General features: G+C 35.6%; 1 protein-coding gene across 4 annotated transcripts in view; it reads left to right on the top strand.

Annotated features, from left to right (window-relative positions):
- Positions 1 to 17,356, top strand: part of PAK3 (p21 (RAC1) activated kinase 3) — a 351,152-nt gene that overhangs the window by 250,986 nt on the left and 82,810 nt on the right. For all 4 annotated transcript variants that reach the window (XM_049767578.1, XM_049767581.1, XM_049767577.1 and 1 more), the window contains one exon: positions 16,589 to 16,689. In XM_049767578.1, coding sequence (XP_049623535.1) covers positions 16,589 to 16,689 — 101 coding nt within the window. The remainder of the gene's footprint in view (positions 1 to 16,588; positions 16,690 to 17,356) is intronic.

Here is a 17,356-nt window from a genome sequence, read left to right as displayed (position 1 = left end):
TAGATTTAATATCATATAGAATTCTATCAGAGTACCATAAAAAGTAAAAACTGCTAAGTAATTAGGGTATTATATTTCTAACACTGACATTAGAGTCAACCAAAATACTAGATTTTAGAATCGTATTGTTTTGTTTTGTTTTCGGGCGCTTAGTGGGCACTTCTGGCTCTGTGCTCAGAAATCGCTCCTGGCAGGTTCTGGGGACCATATAGGATGCCAGGATTCGAACCACCATCTGTCCTGGATCTGCTGCATGCAAGGCAAACGCCCTACTGCTGTACTATCTCTCCGGCCTCGATTTTAGAATCTTTTTAAATAACTTTGTCTCTAATTAGAGTTTTTATGTTAATCATAGAAAATTTAAAAAGAAAATTAAAAATTTCCATAATTTCATGAGCCAAAGATAACAACTTGATTTTATATTTCCTTCTATCCCTTCTTTAATCATATGGAAATTATTTAATATCAACATTGAAAAATAAAAATAATCTTATAAAATAAGTGTCCCATATTCAAAAATCTCAATTAACTTAACATTTTCATTATTATGTTAGACATTTTCTGGCTGCATGTACACATATACATTTTTACACAATGAAGATCATAATATATACACCATTTTATATCCTGCTTTTCCCTTACCATTATCACTGTGAATATTTTTATATCAGAAAAATTCATTAAAATAATTTTTGATGGTATAAAAATACTTTATTCTATAGAGGCATACTGGTTATTTAGTCATTTCTTTTTCCTTGAATAGTTGAGACCATTTCCAATGTTTTATCATAATAATGCCACAATGTCTACGTGTTTATTTAAATAAAAATGTTTGTTTTTGTTAGGACAGTAGTTATTTTATTTGTTTTAATAAGTCTCTATAATAGTACATTTTATTGACCAAATGGAACTTCAAGAGAAAAGAAGAAGAATAATAGTAGTACATGTGTTCTTTTTAAAAATGTTAAGGGCCGGAGACATGCACAGCGGTAGGGTGTCTGCCTTGCACGCAGCCTATCCAGGACGGATCAAATCCTGGCATCCCATATGGTCCCCATGTCAGGAGCAATTTCTGAGTGCAGAGCCTGAGTGCCACCAGGTTTGATCCAAAAATGCAAAAAAAATGTTGAAGACTTTGATTATTATTTCAATAATTGAACCAGTGTTAAAAAATGAGAAGAAACAATTTGCCACCATTTAATTTAGAACTTAGGCAAGGAAATGATCATATTTCAAATGTAGTTTGATCTTATGTATGCGCCCTGTGAAGTATGGGGCTGCTCAGATTTCTTTGTTGTTGGCTGCTAGAAAGAAAGTTTGGAGCCCAATACACGTGGCCTATGATAGCACTTGTAATGGGCCTCTATGGTATGTATGCACTTTGTACTCACTTTCTTCTATTTTCTTATTTTGCTTTCTTATATACCTTGAAATTATTCAATCATATTGTATTTTGTGTATATTGTATATGCTACTTGATATCCAATTTGGAATATTGTGGGGGATACGTATATGAATAAATAAACATATGGATGAATTCGTGACTCAATAAACCAATAAGGCAAAGGCAATGAGACCAGTGAATCAGCCAGGACTCTGAAAATGGCCTAGTTCCTCTAAAAATCATAAATGCTAAGGACTTGAAGCATGAAAGAACATGTGAGAAAAAGCAGGTGAGGCTGCATTTGAGGTGCCGTGTTCTGTGTACTGTCTGTGTCTTCTGAAGTGTGCTTGTGTTTCTTTTGTCTTGCGCTGCACTTGAGCATTAGTGGTGTGTCAGAGGACATACAATGTTTTGTGAAGGACTATGCCTTTAGAGAGCACAGTGTATATTTTGTGTTTGGGTAATCAGAGAGATTTGGGAGACAACCTGAAAAAAAGTGAACCCCTATACTTCAAAGAATAGGAGGGGACAGTTGGATATAGAATCAAGATCAGCAAGAAGCAAGAAGTGACATCACTTTACTGAATTACAAACCTATATATTACTTCACATACATATTCTATGTTATGTACATTTCACAGATAAAGTCATTTATGGTCAAAAGCTTTAAAGAATTGACCAAGAGTATATACTAAATGAGAGAATCCCAGTGTCTCCCCAAGTCTCTCTGGGTAAACCCTGTGTTTGTTCTGCTCTATCAAAGTGCTTTGTAACATGACTAAAGGAATACAGTAAACTACACTCCTAGTACCCACAAAAGCAGTGGGAGCTTTCATTTTTTTCTTACGATTGGCAATGTGCTTTGAAAACTCTGAATTTCAGAAAAGGAATTTTTTTCATCTTCAAAGGAAAAAGAAAACTTTTCAGTTTTTGAAGAAAGAAATGTGAAAACATTTTATTAACAGTACAGATGTGCTATATTTTATTTGGGGTGTTCTGTGGTTTAGATGTATCATTTGGTATGTATTTTACAGGCTTATATCTTGCTTACTTTAGAAAGTTGAACTTCTAAAATAAGTGTGTTCTCATATGTGAAAAAGTTCTTAAAGTGCCATATAGTTTTGTTATTGTATTACATATCTATGATGTCCTAATTTCTAGAGTATGTTATCTTCTATATATACTATACAGCAGGAAAAAATGCCGTGCAACTATTATATTAAAACCCAGTTACTTATATGGTCTTGTTAATCCTATGTTTTGGTCAATGCGCATTGCTACTTTTCAATTAATTATTGCCCAATAAAAATGCTTAGTGTGATAACTAGACTGAACAGTATGCAATCTTTCTTCAGTGATGCTGAAGATCCTCTGGGATCTTGCAGCAGCTCCAACTTATTTTCAGTGCACCGAGTGGAAATCTCATTTGAGGGTTCTTTTATCAAAAAGCCTGTCAGAGACTATACTGCATCCTGGCTGGTGTTACATTTTTCTTGACTCACCAAATTCATGCAACACAGATGAGAAAGGAGTGATTTTTGGAGATGGCTGCCCTGTCTTTATGGAAGTCTGAAGGGTGTAGCACCTTCTTGTGCTACAGGATCAGTTCCGGGTCACTGAAGAGCCTCCTTTACTACTTCTTTACCCCTAGATCTTCCCTCTGGTTGAATTTAGCAAGATTTGGAATAATCTAGGACCTCTAGTGCTTACCTCAAGGCTAAAAACTGGAGGATATGGTGTAAATCCAATAGCTATTCAAACCAGCAGGTTGCCAGTGCCAAGAAATATGGAATACTGGATTGAGAGAGGATTATACTAAAGGGAAGCAATGGAGAAATAATTTGAGGAGATATAATTTGAGGGGAAGTGTAGAAGGTGGAGAAACCGCGGGGGATTTATCGATTAAAAGAGGGCAGAAGATAGCTGTAGCAATCAAATGAAATGTTGCAAGGAAAGTAAACATAATGTCTAAAATTAAAAAATAAATTTATCATTGCTTTAAAATATTATGACATCTCAGAAGTTTATTGCTAAAATCTTCATGTGTAGACCACTGCTATTCCACTACCATCTCCATTTCACTCTCCAAATGAGCCAGCTACACATTTCCTTCACCATCCACCTTTTTTCTCCTCTAGTAACCATTGTGACTTTTATGGAATCTAGGAGTTAGCGTCACTGTTTCTCTGTCAGTTTATTTTATTTAGTTATGCTTATTCCATATGTTAGTGAAACTAGCAGCTGTGTATTTGGGATAGCAGTTATGGAAATATAATGTTCAGAGAATTTTCATCCGAGTTATCTCTTATGGTAAAGACAAGGTGAGGAATATTCCCATTTTACAGAGGAAAGCCCTTTAGAATGGCTGCGTGACTTCCAGTTTTCGACTAGTTAGTGCAAAGTAAGACAAAAATTCAGATCTAGCATCTTCTAATATAGTGACTATTTACTTTCTATGCCCTAAGTTTAAGCTGAAACTATTATGTTTAACATCCATCACCACACAGTTAAAATATTTTCCATACGAGAACTTTCAAGGTTTATTGTTTATGAGTTATAATCCTGTTTTTGGTAGATTTAAATATGTAGATTTTAAAATCTATATATGCCACTTAGAAATAAAATAGCAAAGAATTGTACTGAAATAGGAAATGAGGGGCTAGACAGATAATACAAGACTGAGGTGTTTGCCTTACTTGGGGCTGATCCTGTTTTGATCCCTGCCAGGAGTGTTTCCTGAACAGAGTTAGGAGTAATCACTGAGTAACTCATACTTTTGGCCCCCAAGGTAAAAATAAAATAGAAAATGAAGACCACCTTTTATCAGTTTATTATCCAGTATTAAGGCATTTAAAAATTAAGATCTTTTCCTTAGTAATCACCCTTTTCACTCCAACCCAGAATTAATATATTTTGCTCAAGATGTTAGGTTTAAAGCTCAACAAATAAGTAAAATCAATTCTTAATTATTTTACCCCACTACCACTGCCATTTTTTAAAAAATATTCTATACAAATGGCTATTTTGTGGGGCTCTGAACCCAGCAGTACTCAGAAGTTTTAAATTACCACATTGCACTTTCAAATATATAACCAAGTGCAGTTTTCAGTGGGAAAAAGTAACTTAAAGACACTCAAAAAAGACATGGTTTTTACCACAAAAATTTATATTATTGAACCAGGGCTATGGTACAGTGGGTAGGGCTTTTACCTGACTGACCTTGAATCACTTCCTGGATTTATCCCTGAGCATTACCAGGTGTGGCCCCCACAAAACTAAAATTATGGGGTCAGAAAGATAGTACAGAAGTAAAGGCACTTGCCTTTCATTCATTGACCCCAGTTCAATGTGGAACATTGAATATTGTCCCCTGAGCACTGTCAAGAGTGATCTCCAAGCAAAGCAGTAGTAGTAAGTCCTGAGTACTTCTAGATATGTTCCCAAATCCAAAAAATTAAACTAAAAACATAGCATAAAAATTTCCACTAATTTATTCACTTTAGTAGTAGTCCAGTAGACCTTAAAACAATTTAATTTTCCAAGTCCATGAGTGTAACTTTTTGTAAATAATCTTTGTAAGCAATTGGTGGGCAAGCTCTTAATGAACTATTAGAAGAACTCAGCTAGAACATCTAGGAGCCTGAAGATAGTTTGATGGGATGGACCATATATCATTCATTCACTGGGTTCCAGTTTCAATTCCTCTGGTACTACATGGCTAGAACACCTCAAGGTGTTTTGAGTATTCCAGCATTGCTCAAAAGACCTCCCAGCTTCCAAATAAACAAAAAATTAGTGAACAAGTCATTAAGAATCATCCAGAAAAAAAGGAAATTATAACTTGTAAGAGTTAGGTGCCTCTTTTTTTTCAAGTGTAGTAAGTTCATTCTTTTTCTTTCTTTTTCTCTTTTTCTCTTTCTTTCTTTCTTTCTTTCTTTCTTTCTTTCTTTCTTTCTTTCTTTCTTTCTTTCTTTCTTTCTTTCTTTCTTTCTTTCTTTCTTTCTTTCTTTCTTTCTTTCTTTCTTTCTTTCTTTCTTTCTTTCTTTCTTTCTTCCTTCCTTCCTTCCTTCCTTCCTTCCTTCCTTCCTTCCTTTCTTTCTTTCTTTCTTTCTTTCTTTCTTTCTTTCTTTCTTTCTTTCTTTCTTTCTTTCTTTCTTTCTTTCTTTCTTTCTTTCTTTCTTTCTTTCTCTCCCTTCCTCCCTTCCTTCCTTCCTTCCTTCCTTCCTTCCTTCCTTCCTTCCTTCCTTCCTTCCTTCCTTCCTTCCTTCCTTCCTTCCTTCCTTCCTTTCATTCTTTCTTTCATTCTTTCATTCTTTCTTCTTTCTTTCTTTGTCACACCCAGCAGTGCTCAGGGGTAATTCCTGGCTCCAGGCTCAGAAATTGCTCCTGGCAGGCACGGGGGACCATATGGGACGCTGGGATTTCAACCGATGACCTGCATGAAAGGCAAATCCTTACCTCTTTGCTATCTCTCTGGCCCCTCTTTCTTTCTGTCTTTTTCTTTCTTCTTTCTTTCTTTCTTTCTTTCTTTCTTTCTTTCTTTCTTTCTTTCTTTCTTTCTTTCTTTCTTTCTTTCTTTCTTTCTTTCTTTCTTTCTTTCTTTCTTTCTTTCTTTCTTTCTTTCTTTCTTTCTTTCTTTCTTTCTTTCTTTTTCTTTACTTTCTTTTCTTTTCTTTCTTTTCAATGTACTTATTTAAGCACCATGATTACACACATGTTTGTAGTTGGGTTTCAGTTATAACAAAAAGAACAAACACCCCCTTCACCAGTGCAACCTTCCCACCACCAATACCCCCCCCAACTCCCTCCTACCCCACTCCCTGCCTGTATTCGAGACAGGCATTCTATTTCTCTCACTCACCACAATTTTCATAATAGTTGTTAGTTTATCTTATCACTCACAGAGTGGTGAGTGCATGTTGAAAAATATTATACATCTCTTGAAAAATATGCGTACATCTTTAAAATTGGCTTTTTTTCAGAGCAAAACTCATAAAATTAACGTGAAATATTAACAGCAAGTATACTGTATTTATGACCCAGCTAATCGAGGAACCTTTGCCAAAAGGAGTTCCAGTGTTACTCAAGTTTTTTACCACAGGAACACAACATTTAGTACAACTTTTACTTAGGCAGCGAGCATCGAGCATAGAGTTGGAAATGGAAAATGTCTACTGTCAGGAAACAAGATCTAGCACCCATATTATAAGCCTCCTTACAGAAAACATTAGTAGTCCTGCTGTATTATCTCAAGGGTCTTCATGGAGGATCTTGGGCACAGACTAGTACTATAAGCCAGTGAATAAATCCAAATTGTATGCAACATTGGAGCATTATTTGAGTTTACTAGCTATTCAGTTTAAAACACATAACAGAATTAGGTCTTAATAAAAGTTTACCAACAATATGTTTTTAAACATACTATGTCACTCAAAATATTTATACTTGGTTTTATGTGCCTACATCTAAAATAAATATAGTTGGGGAACCTACATAGAAGGCAAGCTTCCTTGTCTTTAAATAATTTTCATTCTAGTTACAGAAATTAGACACAAACACTACCTATATGGAACAGACTTCCCACATTATTTACCAACATTATTCATTTCCTGATTATGGTAAACAACAACTATATTGAAGCCTGTACCTACCAGACCATATATATGTAGCAGCACACCACAGGCTGTTTTTTGCAGAAAACACATATTATTTCTTCAAAAAAAACATTTTGTATCATATTCCTTATTTAAGTTTCAACTTCCTGATTTTTAGCTCCTTATACTCTATTTGCTCTATGTCTTCCTACTTCAACAACATGCTATATTAATGCCCTAACATTAATTTCAGTTTTCAATCCTACCATTTTTCCTGTTGAAATTTACTACATTTTAATGCTTATCTATTCTTTAAGACCCATATCTTGTCTTACCTCCTTCAGTAAACTTTCACTATCTACCACTGATTTATGTGATTTTTCCCTTAGCATGTTAAATAGTTATACTCTTCCTAAATTAGCACTTACTTTCTTGAATTGAGTTAATTTGATAAGCTTATTTCCTTAATTAGATCATACATTTATAATATTAAGTTTCTAAAGAATCACCCCATTTTATTTTGCCTATCCTGAAACACAAACTATGTATACATTTTAGCTGACCCTAAAACTGATTCAAAAGAAAAGTATCTTAGACAGTGACCAAGAAGTAGTTGTTTCTTATACCCAGTATTATAAAATTCTTGCTGCTTAAAATTAAGAAGTGAATTAGAAAATCTACTTTTTAGAAAGAAAATCTTATTTAAAAATATGGTTTACATAATGCTTTAGGTTTTTGTCTTAAAGTAGCTTTCGATGTTGACTTTTTAATTATATCATATACCATAATTTTCCATTGTTTCTTTGAAGCAATTCTATGTAGTTAGTCTAATTTATGTAAGAAAGCATTTCTCAGTTTTTTTTATTTTGTCATTTCTGTTTCTGCATGCTTTATTACAGGGCTATAAAATATCCTAAAAAAATAGTCCTGCACTTTACCATCTATTGAGATAGTTTTAGAAGAAGGTGGCAAGCAGGATGAAAAAGACTTTGATTACAGTTTTCCAAAGTACCTTGACAAGGCAAACATAGCATTCCATACAGGGACTTAATCTGGAAGAGAATTGACTGATTTGCTATTTTATTTAACTCTGATTAGCCATGTTGAAAAGGTTTGCCTGAACGAGTAGAATGATCTCCTCTGTTGGTAAGAAAAACAGCCTCACTACAAACCCTGGACCATATTATCATTCATCAACAAATAATTGCAAAATTGACGTGACTTTGATTCTCATTTTATGTTGTCTAATCCATTTATTCATTGATTTGCTCATTAACTTATTTAGTTTTATTGATTCGGATACTCTATGAGATAGATACTTGACTGCAAAGATGAATAACTTCCAGATTCTTTAAGTAACTGACACCCTACTAAGAGAGACAAATTTATAATTAGAGTTTAGTGTAACAGAAACAGAATAGAAGAGAGCAGTCAAGAGAATATTCAAGACTAAGAGGAAATATAGAGAGAAAATTCTTCGTGGATGAGGTGACCAGTGAACTGAGGTAAGTCTCAAGGAAGAGAGCGAGTTGTCTAAGAGGGAGGTGATATTTTCAATAGAAATAGCAGCATTATGAAGGTGTAGGCATGACATTAAATTCAGTTCTATGAATACTCTGAAAACAGTTAAGAATAATATATAGAATAAGATTTAGAATATGATGGGGGTTGTAGCTTTAGAAGTACTTGGGTACTTAAACAATCGGGAAACATTGAATCAGGAATGATATCAGGTTTGTATTTCTGGGTAGCACTCTATCTCTAGGAGAAGAATGGATTGAGAAGAGTAGTGCGATGAAGGAGGTAAATCCATTGGGGTCTTGCAAGTGAGAAACGATGGTCTGATCTAAGGTTCAGTATATGTAATAATAAGAGGTAAGCAAGGGTGATTTTTAGGCAAGTCAATATAATTGAATAACTAATCAGATGATAGGAGGAGAGACTGGAGAATTGTTTGATAGGAAACACAGGAAGAACTGATATTTCTTTATTTAAGTAGAGTAAGGTGAACGTAAGTTGGTTTGCTTTTAAAAATATTTAGCAGTACCAGAAAGGCATTCAAATATAGATACTCAATAGACAATTAACTCTGCGGGATTGAAAATAGCAGAGAGGTGAGCTCTGTGGTGGGAGTATGGAGGAAGATGGGGTGGTTACATGTATGGAGTTACTAGTATAGATTGAAACCATTTAAATAAAGGATGCAACCCAACTGGGTCCCTAAGATAAAGTGTTGTGAAGAGAGGAGGACCTAGAACAGGTTTTAGGGGATCTTGTTTATAGAGTTAAGAAAAGACATAAGAATAAATTCTAGAGATTTCTCTTAAAGCCCTTGTTCTCCGTTGAGCATGTATCTCACGTGTTAATATCTATGTTTCTTAGTTTAGTTACACTGGAGAAGCCTATGTTGTTTTTTTTGAGCATGTACTTCTGACATCTTTCTAACTCACTTTCAATAAAAACTCCCCTGCTTCACCAAAAGTACAAGAATTAATTTTAGGGAGAATTTTTTGAAAAAAGGTAGAAAGGTTAATTTTTTTAAAAAATCATGCATTCAACAATGTGACTCTTTTTGAGAGGTTGCTGATTGGAAGCACTAATTTGTAGTCATTGGTCAAGGCTTCTTGGGACTTTTGGGATTCATTTCCATGGTTTGAGGGAGTGAGGGGTATCTTGACTGCCTTTTCAAGAGTTTTCAGCTAAGTAAGGAAACGCTTGGCTACAGTCACAGCTAGAAAACAATATGAATCTGCAAAGGGTATTTTTAGACCAAAGAAATATTTACATGTCATTTAAGCCATAGAGCCAGAGATTAAAGATTCAAGAAATAGGACAATTGATAAGAGACTTCTCTAGAACACTCTTTTTAAATGGTAGGTGGAAAAAGGGAGCACAACTGCCACAGTGATATGAGCACAGAAAATGCTACTACTGGTAACACAGACATGGGAAAGGATGGCAAGTCAAAGGAGTCCAAATTGATGCCTCCATTTTGGGGCTGGAGTGATAGCATAGTGGTAAGGCTTTTCCCTTGCACTCTTTTGACCCAGGACAGACCCGATTTTGAAGCCCCACATCCCTTATGGTATCCCAGCACACCAGGATTGATTTCTGAGCACAGAGCTAGGAGTAACCCCTGAGCAATGCCTGGGGTGCCCCCCCCAAAAAAACAAACAAAAAGCGCCTCAATTTTTTTCCTCAGTGGAGTGTAAGTATAATCATATGCTTAATGAAAGTAAGGAAGAGAGGGAAATGCAGAATATTGGAGAAGTGGTGATATTATAGATTAAACTCCTCTTATTATTCTAAGAGGAATAGGAAATAAAATTGGCAATGGACAAGAGCATAATCCAAACCACCAGTAATGACCCACATTATCCAATCTGTATAATAAACTCCAATCAGTGTTTATTATAATATTTTTCCTACTTCAACTCTAAGCAGCTTCTCCAGAAAAGTGGAAACTTTCATTGTTGGATTCTGTACAGGTACCATTTTGAGGGGAGAACACACTTAGTGGTGCTGGGGACCATATGCAGTGCTAGGAATTGAAGCAGGCTGATGACATGCTAGGCAAATGCTTAACCTTCTGTGATATTTTTCTAGACCATGTTCAGGTGACATTTTGCAGTATAACTTCAAGTGAAAGTTAAAGAGCAAGGTTTCCCAAAACAGTGACTTAAGGACCATTTAAATAATGGGCCATAGAATCTAAACCAAGTAGAAAGAGAGGCATTGGCTGAAGATGGAGGAATTAAAGGATTGGGGTGTTTTAGGTCAAAAATAAATAAACTATTAATGGACTTGGCATTGAGAAAGCTAGTGGAATGGGATGCTAGTCTCAGAGATGGATATAGCAAGATAAAATATTTCAGAGAATGAGCAATTTTGAATAATGAAAAGACCTGTAACTATGAATCTCCACTCTGTGAGGCTGAAGAAAGCTCCAGAAATTCTGAGATTTTATATATATAAATATATATATATAAATATATATATAAAATACACACACACATATATATATGAGGTGTAGATTGAACATAAGTCTACAGGTTGGTTTGGTGAGAAATTGTGGTTGAGAACAATTTTGAACAGTGATTATTAATGAGGAGCCTTATGTCTTTGTATAGGAACCTAGGATATTCCAAGATTGTCACAGATGAAAAACATATACATGGAGAGGTCATGACATGAAACTAGGGATCCAACCAGTAGGACAGGGCACCACAGAAAATAAGGTTAAAACAAGTTCAGAGTCATATTAAGGTTGAAAAATTAGCAAATAGTTATAGTTGTGGACTGTAAAAGTGAGAGGGTAGTGTGAAATTCATTAGCATGAGGGAATTAGAAATTAGCTATGAGGGCCTGGGGAGATGGCACAAAATCAAAGGCACTTCCCTGCTCTGGCTATGATGCTGGTGCAAGTTCCAGTACCACTTGGTGTAGCCCGTGAGCACAGGATCATGCGTGGTCCAAAAGAATAAAACAATGGAAGGGGTGTGAAGTAAATCATCCAATTATATATTGCATTTCACAGGGTAGTGACTACACTGAATGTTGGAGAATCTCAGGGACTAAAATGCCGGTGGATATCCAGTGGAGCTTGGAAACGAGAACTGAATGTCAGCACCATACTAGGGAAATGGCTTGTGTGCGAGAACGTAACAGTTTGGTATTTGGAAAGAAACAATTTGGAAGAAAAAAGATAAAATTCTACTCTTTCAGGCCAGAGAGATTGTATAGTTGATAGGACACTTTACCAACTAACCGGGGTTCAATTTTGAACCCAGTAAGGAGTCATCCCTACATGCAAAGCCTAGATTAAGCCCTGAGCACTGCCCAGTGGGACCCCAAAACCAAGTAAAGTAGACAAAACCCTACACCTTTCCATTCCACCAAACCTAAGGATTTGGAATGGGGAAGTAATAGATTCTCAGGATCATCTGGGGATATAGTACTTAATTTTTTGTCAATCCCATCATTTCAATGGAAATTATTTTATTGAATGATTGATTGATTTAGGTATTTGGGTCACACCCGGCAGTGCTCAGGGGTTCCTCCTGGTTTTATGCTCAGAATTAGCTCCTGGCAGGCTCGGGGGATCATATTAGATGCCAGGATTCGAACCACTGTCCTTTTGCATGCAAGGCAAACGCCCCACCTTCATGCTATCTCTCCGGCCCCCAATGGACATTCTTAAGGCACTCTAACAAGTAAACATTTGGGGCTCCATCCTAGAATAACTGTATTTGTGTCTTTGGGTGTTGGGATCTCTCTCTTTCTGGTTTTGTTTTTGGACGACCCATGGTGGTACTTAGCATTACCACTGGATCAACACTCAAGAGGTGATTCCTGATGGGCCAGGGGAGTCATTTTGGGTATCAGGGTTCAAGCCCAAGTCAGCCGTGAGTAAGGCAAATTTCCTAACCGCTGTATTTTCCACAGCCACACTACTATTTTATTAAAGTTCTGCAGCTGAGAATGTTGCACGATGAAGTTTGAAAGCTTAAAGGAAGCAGTCAGTCGAGAGCATTAATTGAATCTTTGAAGGCGTTGGCAATTTTTAATGATGGAACAAACTCTAGCCACTAGAAGAAATGCAGAACATTGGCGTGGGGTGCATGGGACATGACAGGTTGTTAGAGTCTTTTCTTACGTAGAAGATATGGGGACAGAGAAAGGGACTCTGGACTGGTTAGCTGGAATCCCAACCAGAACTCAGCCAGAGGGTCCCAGTTTCAAGCATTGTTTGGAGTTTCTGGACTACACAGCAAGCACGTCTGTCTTCTCGATTCCAATCAAGTTTCAGAATAAGATACACTTAGAAAGTGGCGTTCGTTTGGTGTTCCACTCTTCGCCTTGATCCACTCAGAGTTCCTCAGCTTGAATCTTCATTTTAAGTTTCGATATTCAGAAAATACTCTAAGGTTGGAAGGGATACAAATCATTTTAGTGTTTTTAAAAACAAAGCTCTCACCTAGTTCCATTCAATCACTACACATTTACTGAACAAGTTTAAATCTGTTGAGGTTTTCTCTTAATGGTACTGAATAAAGTAGTTATTAAGAGCTTAGCACTTTAGACACAATTGGTAGCTGGGTTCAACTCCTTACTGACACCTGCCAGTTATGTAATCCTGGATAAAAGGTTTACACTCACTGAGGCTTAATACAATAATGCCATAGCATTATTTTACTTGAGATGATTTAGGTAATTAATGAGACAATCCTAGAAGTACTTTGTTCATGGTTAACGTTGCACAAATTATATTTTAAATATTAAATAATTATCAAAAATTATATTTGTGAGTTATTATATTTATTAAGTATGTTGGCATTAGCTAGGTACTAGGGAGCATAAGAATGAATAAGGTAGAGTCTTTGCTGTCAAAATTTTTTTTTTGATTTTTGGGTCACACTTGACAGTGCTCAGGGGTTCCTCCTGGCTATGCGCTCAGAAGTCACTCTTGGCAGGCTCGGGGGACCATATAGGATGCCATGATTTGAACCAGGCTCTATCCTGTGTTGGCCACATGCAAGGCAAATGCCTTACCACTGTGCTATCACTCTGGCCCCCTTTACTGTCAAATTTTAACACGAGAGATAAATATGTAAATAATAACAACCTAATGTTGACAAGTGTCAAGTTAAAAGTATATCATGATAGCATAAGAAGGACCTATAATTTTGCTGCAGAGAGAAGAGGGGGAAAATGTGCTAGGTTTGAGAAAGTCCAAGAGTTTGGGGAGTGTGAAATGTATATGTGACAATGGCAAGAATAGATAATGGTAAGGAGCTAGTTAGCAGGTGGCTTTTTAGGGAGACACCATTAAGCCGGTCCCCATTGCTCTGTCCACATTATGCCTAAACCAATATGCTTCAAATGTGCAGCCACTAGTAATGAAGAAGTAGAAAGATAATGTTTGCTGCCAAGAAAGATGGATGTAAGTTGTTATAGTCATTTGGAGATAGATAATATTTTAAAAAATCATCAAATCACTGTAAGATAAGAAGTAAAAAAATATTGATTAAGACATGCAATGTTCCAACACTCACTCCTTCACCAGTGTTCATTTCTGGCATCAACTTCCCATTTTTCTCCTGTCTTTCACCCAAAATACATATTCTAAACCTTGAGTTTGGAATTTTGAACTAACTATATGCAAAATTATGGGTACACGTAGAGTACATTTTATGTCCAAAAGTTCTTCATTTTTTTCATAGTTTTTCTGTGGTCTTTAGCCCTAAAAAGGTTAAAAAATCCCTATCCTGGCTATATTTACTATGCAGTAAGTTAAGCTTCTACTTTAATGTTCCTGACCTACCTGGGACTAAAGACCCGCAGAGATTTTTAGCAACTTTTTAAATATACCAAGAACCTTCCTCTCAAATTATATACATGCTTTATTCAAAAAGTATTTGATCCACTACTGAGAATCACAAATTAGAAAATACCCAAAGTGATTTCATGTCTGGCAGTGGATACCATCCCTGAAAAAAGGAAGGAAGAGATAAAACCATATTGTTTGATATAAATAAGAATGGTTTCTGAGGAAAGAGAATCAAACCACATTGCTAAAGAAATGGAAAAGAGGGTGGATCAAGAAATAGGAAAAATACTGCAGGAGTAACCAGGACACCTTCAGTACAGTGGAAAAATTAGCTTATTATATTGGGTGCATTTCTAAACAATTAAAAATGGTAGTTGAGCAAGTATAATTGGTATCTGTAGATCACAGACATTATAGGGAAATATAGTAGCAACCACAAAACCCTGAAATTCACTGGTCAGTTAGGATAAAATTAATCCAAGTAGGTTCAATGTAAAAATGGCGTCTATGCTGACATTAAGTTTGATGGTATATGTGTACTTCCAGAATGAGTCCTATATGTGTTCTATGGTCAATGACTTTAAATAACCCTTGACCTCCATATTTCCAAACTTTATTTTCTAATCTTATATCCTAATCCTCTAACTACTTAAATATCTACTCATGCAGCATATCTATTAGTTGGTAATATGGAGCAATAGAAGAGTGAAGACAGAGAAAAGAAACAATAAGAATGACATCCTTTGAAATTTTAAATGCAATCTGTTTAACCTACAAAGCCAGTAATCCACATGTTGTATGTCTAAAGTCAGAACACGGAAACTTCTATTTGGACCAGAATGTACTAACCTGGCCTTCTTGCTATTTTACATTTGGTTTCAACTAAGCAAACCTAGTCCAGACTAGTTTGTTTAAAAGATTATTATTGTATTGATTATGACATGAGCCTTATCAGAAATATATGTTCAAGTCTTCTGGTATATGTAATATGAAAGCTACTAGATGACATTTTACAATGCTTCCATCGTAACTCCTTCCTAGATCTATTTTTTCAAGACAGACTTATTCCACTATAGTCCTCAATTTAATTTCTTTGGTGATCATATAAAGGTTTTTGGATTATTATATATTAGTTTCTGTTTACTCATAATGTGCCAGTATGAAAAATCTATATCAGAAAGACAATAATTTTGAATGGTTACTATGGTATGGTATTATAGGGTTTTGAATAGTAGCTGTAAACTAAAAAGTCTAGACCAAGGAACTGTTTTGAGATGCTGAGAATTAAAATGAATTCGCAAAAAAGTGGCAATTTCGGTTTTTTTTTCACTTGCAAAACACTGGAGAAAATATTCAAATCATATTTAAGAGCAATATTTTGTAACATAATTTGCAATGTTCTCATTGAAAGACAGTTTAATAAAATAGTTCATAATGTAAATAGATAAAATCTGTGCCTCCTTCATATTATTGACATTTTACTGTGGTTACCAAAGGAACGATTTATTGCACTTTTTGTTTGTTTTTTGAGCCACACCTGACTTTGCTCAGGGGTTACTCCTGGCTCTGCACTCAGAGATTACTCCTGGCAGTATTCAGGGGACCGTACGGGATGCTGGGGATTGAACCCGGGTTAGCTACATGCAAGGCAAATGTCCTACTGTACTGTTGCTACAGCCCAAATTCATCACATTTTTATGGCACTTTCCTTTATAATAGTAAACCTTGCTTTGGGTGTAATAAATGTTTTTGTGCTTAGCAACATTTGTTCCAACAAAAATCAATTGACCACAATATACCTAGATAGCTGCTGATTTCATCACAGGACTAGGAAAGTACATAGATCATTTTCAAATTTCTACTTAAACTTTATAAAATTATAAATTAATTGGAATATCTTATTTATTTATTTATTTATTTTGGGGTTTGGGGGTCACACCCAGTGGCAGTCAGGGGTTACTCCTGGCTCTGTGCTCAGAAGTCGCCCCTGGCAGGCTCTGGGGACCATATGGGATGCCAGGAATCGAACCACTGTCTCCTGGGTTGGCCACTTGCAAGGCAAATGCCCTACCACTGTGCTGTCTCTCCAGCCTCCTGGACATATCTTTTTAAACAAAACTATTACCTCTGCAAAGTCAAACATTCTGTGTACTTAAGTATTGTTATAATTGTATTTGCATCAATAGACTTATAAATTTGTGGTAGATTTGGTGTAAGTACAATATTTGTGGAAGCTCAAACTGTATCCCAAATAAATACTTGTTAACATTTTGCCTTTAGCCAATAAGAAGAAAGAGAAAGAACGCCCAGAGATCTCTCTTCCTTCAGACTTTGAGCACACAATTCATGTGGGGTTTGATGCTGTCACCGGGGAATTCACTGTAAGTAAGATCCTCAATTTGTTTTGTAAGCCCTGGAAAATACTTCTTTGTAAAAATAGGTTTCAAGCAAGAATAACCATGTCCCAAAGTGTAAGATTTTATGTTCTTGATCATTTCCAGTAAAATCTGCCTTGTTGAAATCAGAGACAGAAGCTAAATAGTTGTAAGAGTATTAGAAAAATTATTTTGTCTATCCAACCAAGAATATTGAGCATACTTAGTCTGAAAATTAATTGAAAATGCCAATTTATTGAGACACAGTAGATAGAGTTCTGATAAAGAGACCTTGCTTGAGCCTGTTTTTATCACCTGAAATTAGAGTCATTTTTCTCAATTTGTTTAGAAAATAATTTATATGAATAATTCATGCTTTACCTTGGAACCTGGATTATTCAGATAGCTAACCATTCTAACCAAAAATTTCTGTAAAAAAACTGACCTGTTTCCCTTTGATTTTAGTAAAAGCCTATTTAAAGGCTTACTAACAGATGCATATTGATTATTTTCAAAGCGAACTATGTTTTAAATAGTTCATGGATTTATCATAGGATGCTTAAGTGGTTATGTACTTGACATGTGCATAGACTAATAAAATTATCTGTGGATAGACAGTAATAATTCTCTATACATACTATCAGAATTATCTATAAAATAATAACTACAAATC

Source organism: Suncus etruscus, chromosome X, assembly GCF_024139225.1.
Source record: "Suncus etruscus isolate mSunEtr1 chromosome X, mSunEtr1.pri.cur, whole genome shotgun sequence".
Lineage (NCBI taxonomy): Eukaryota > Metazoa > Chordata > Mammalia > Eulipotyphla > Soricidae > Suncus > Suncus etruscus.
This window is presented reverse-complemented; position numbering and strand designations above follow the sequence as displayed.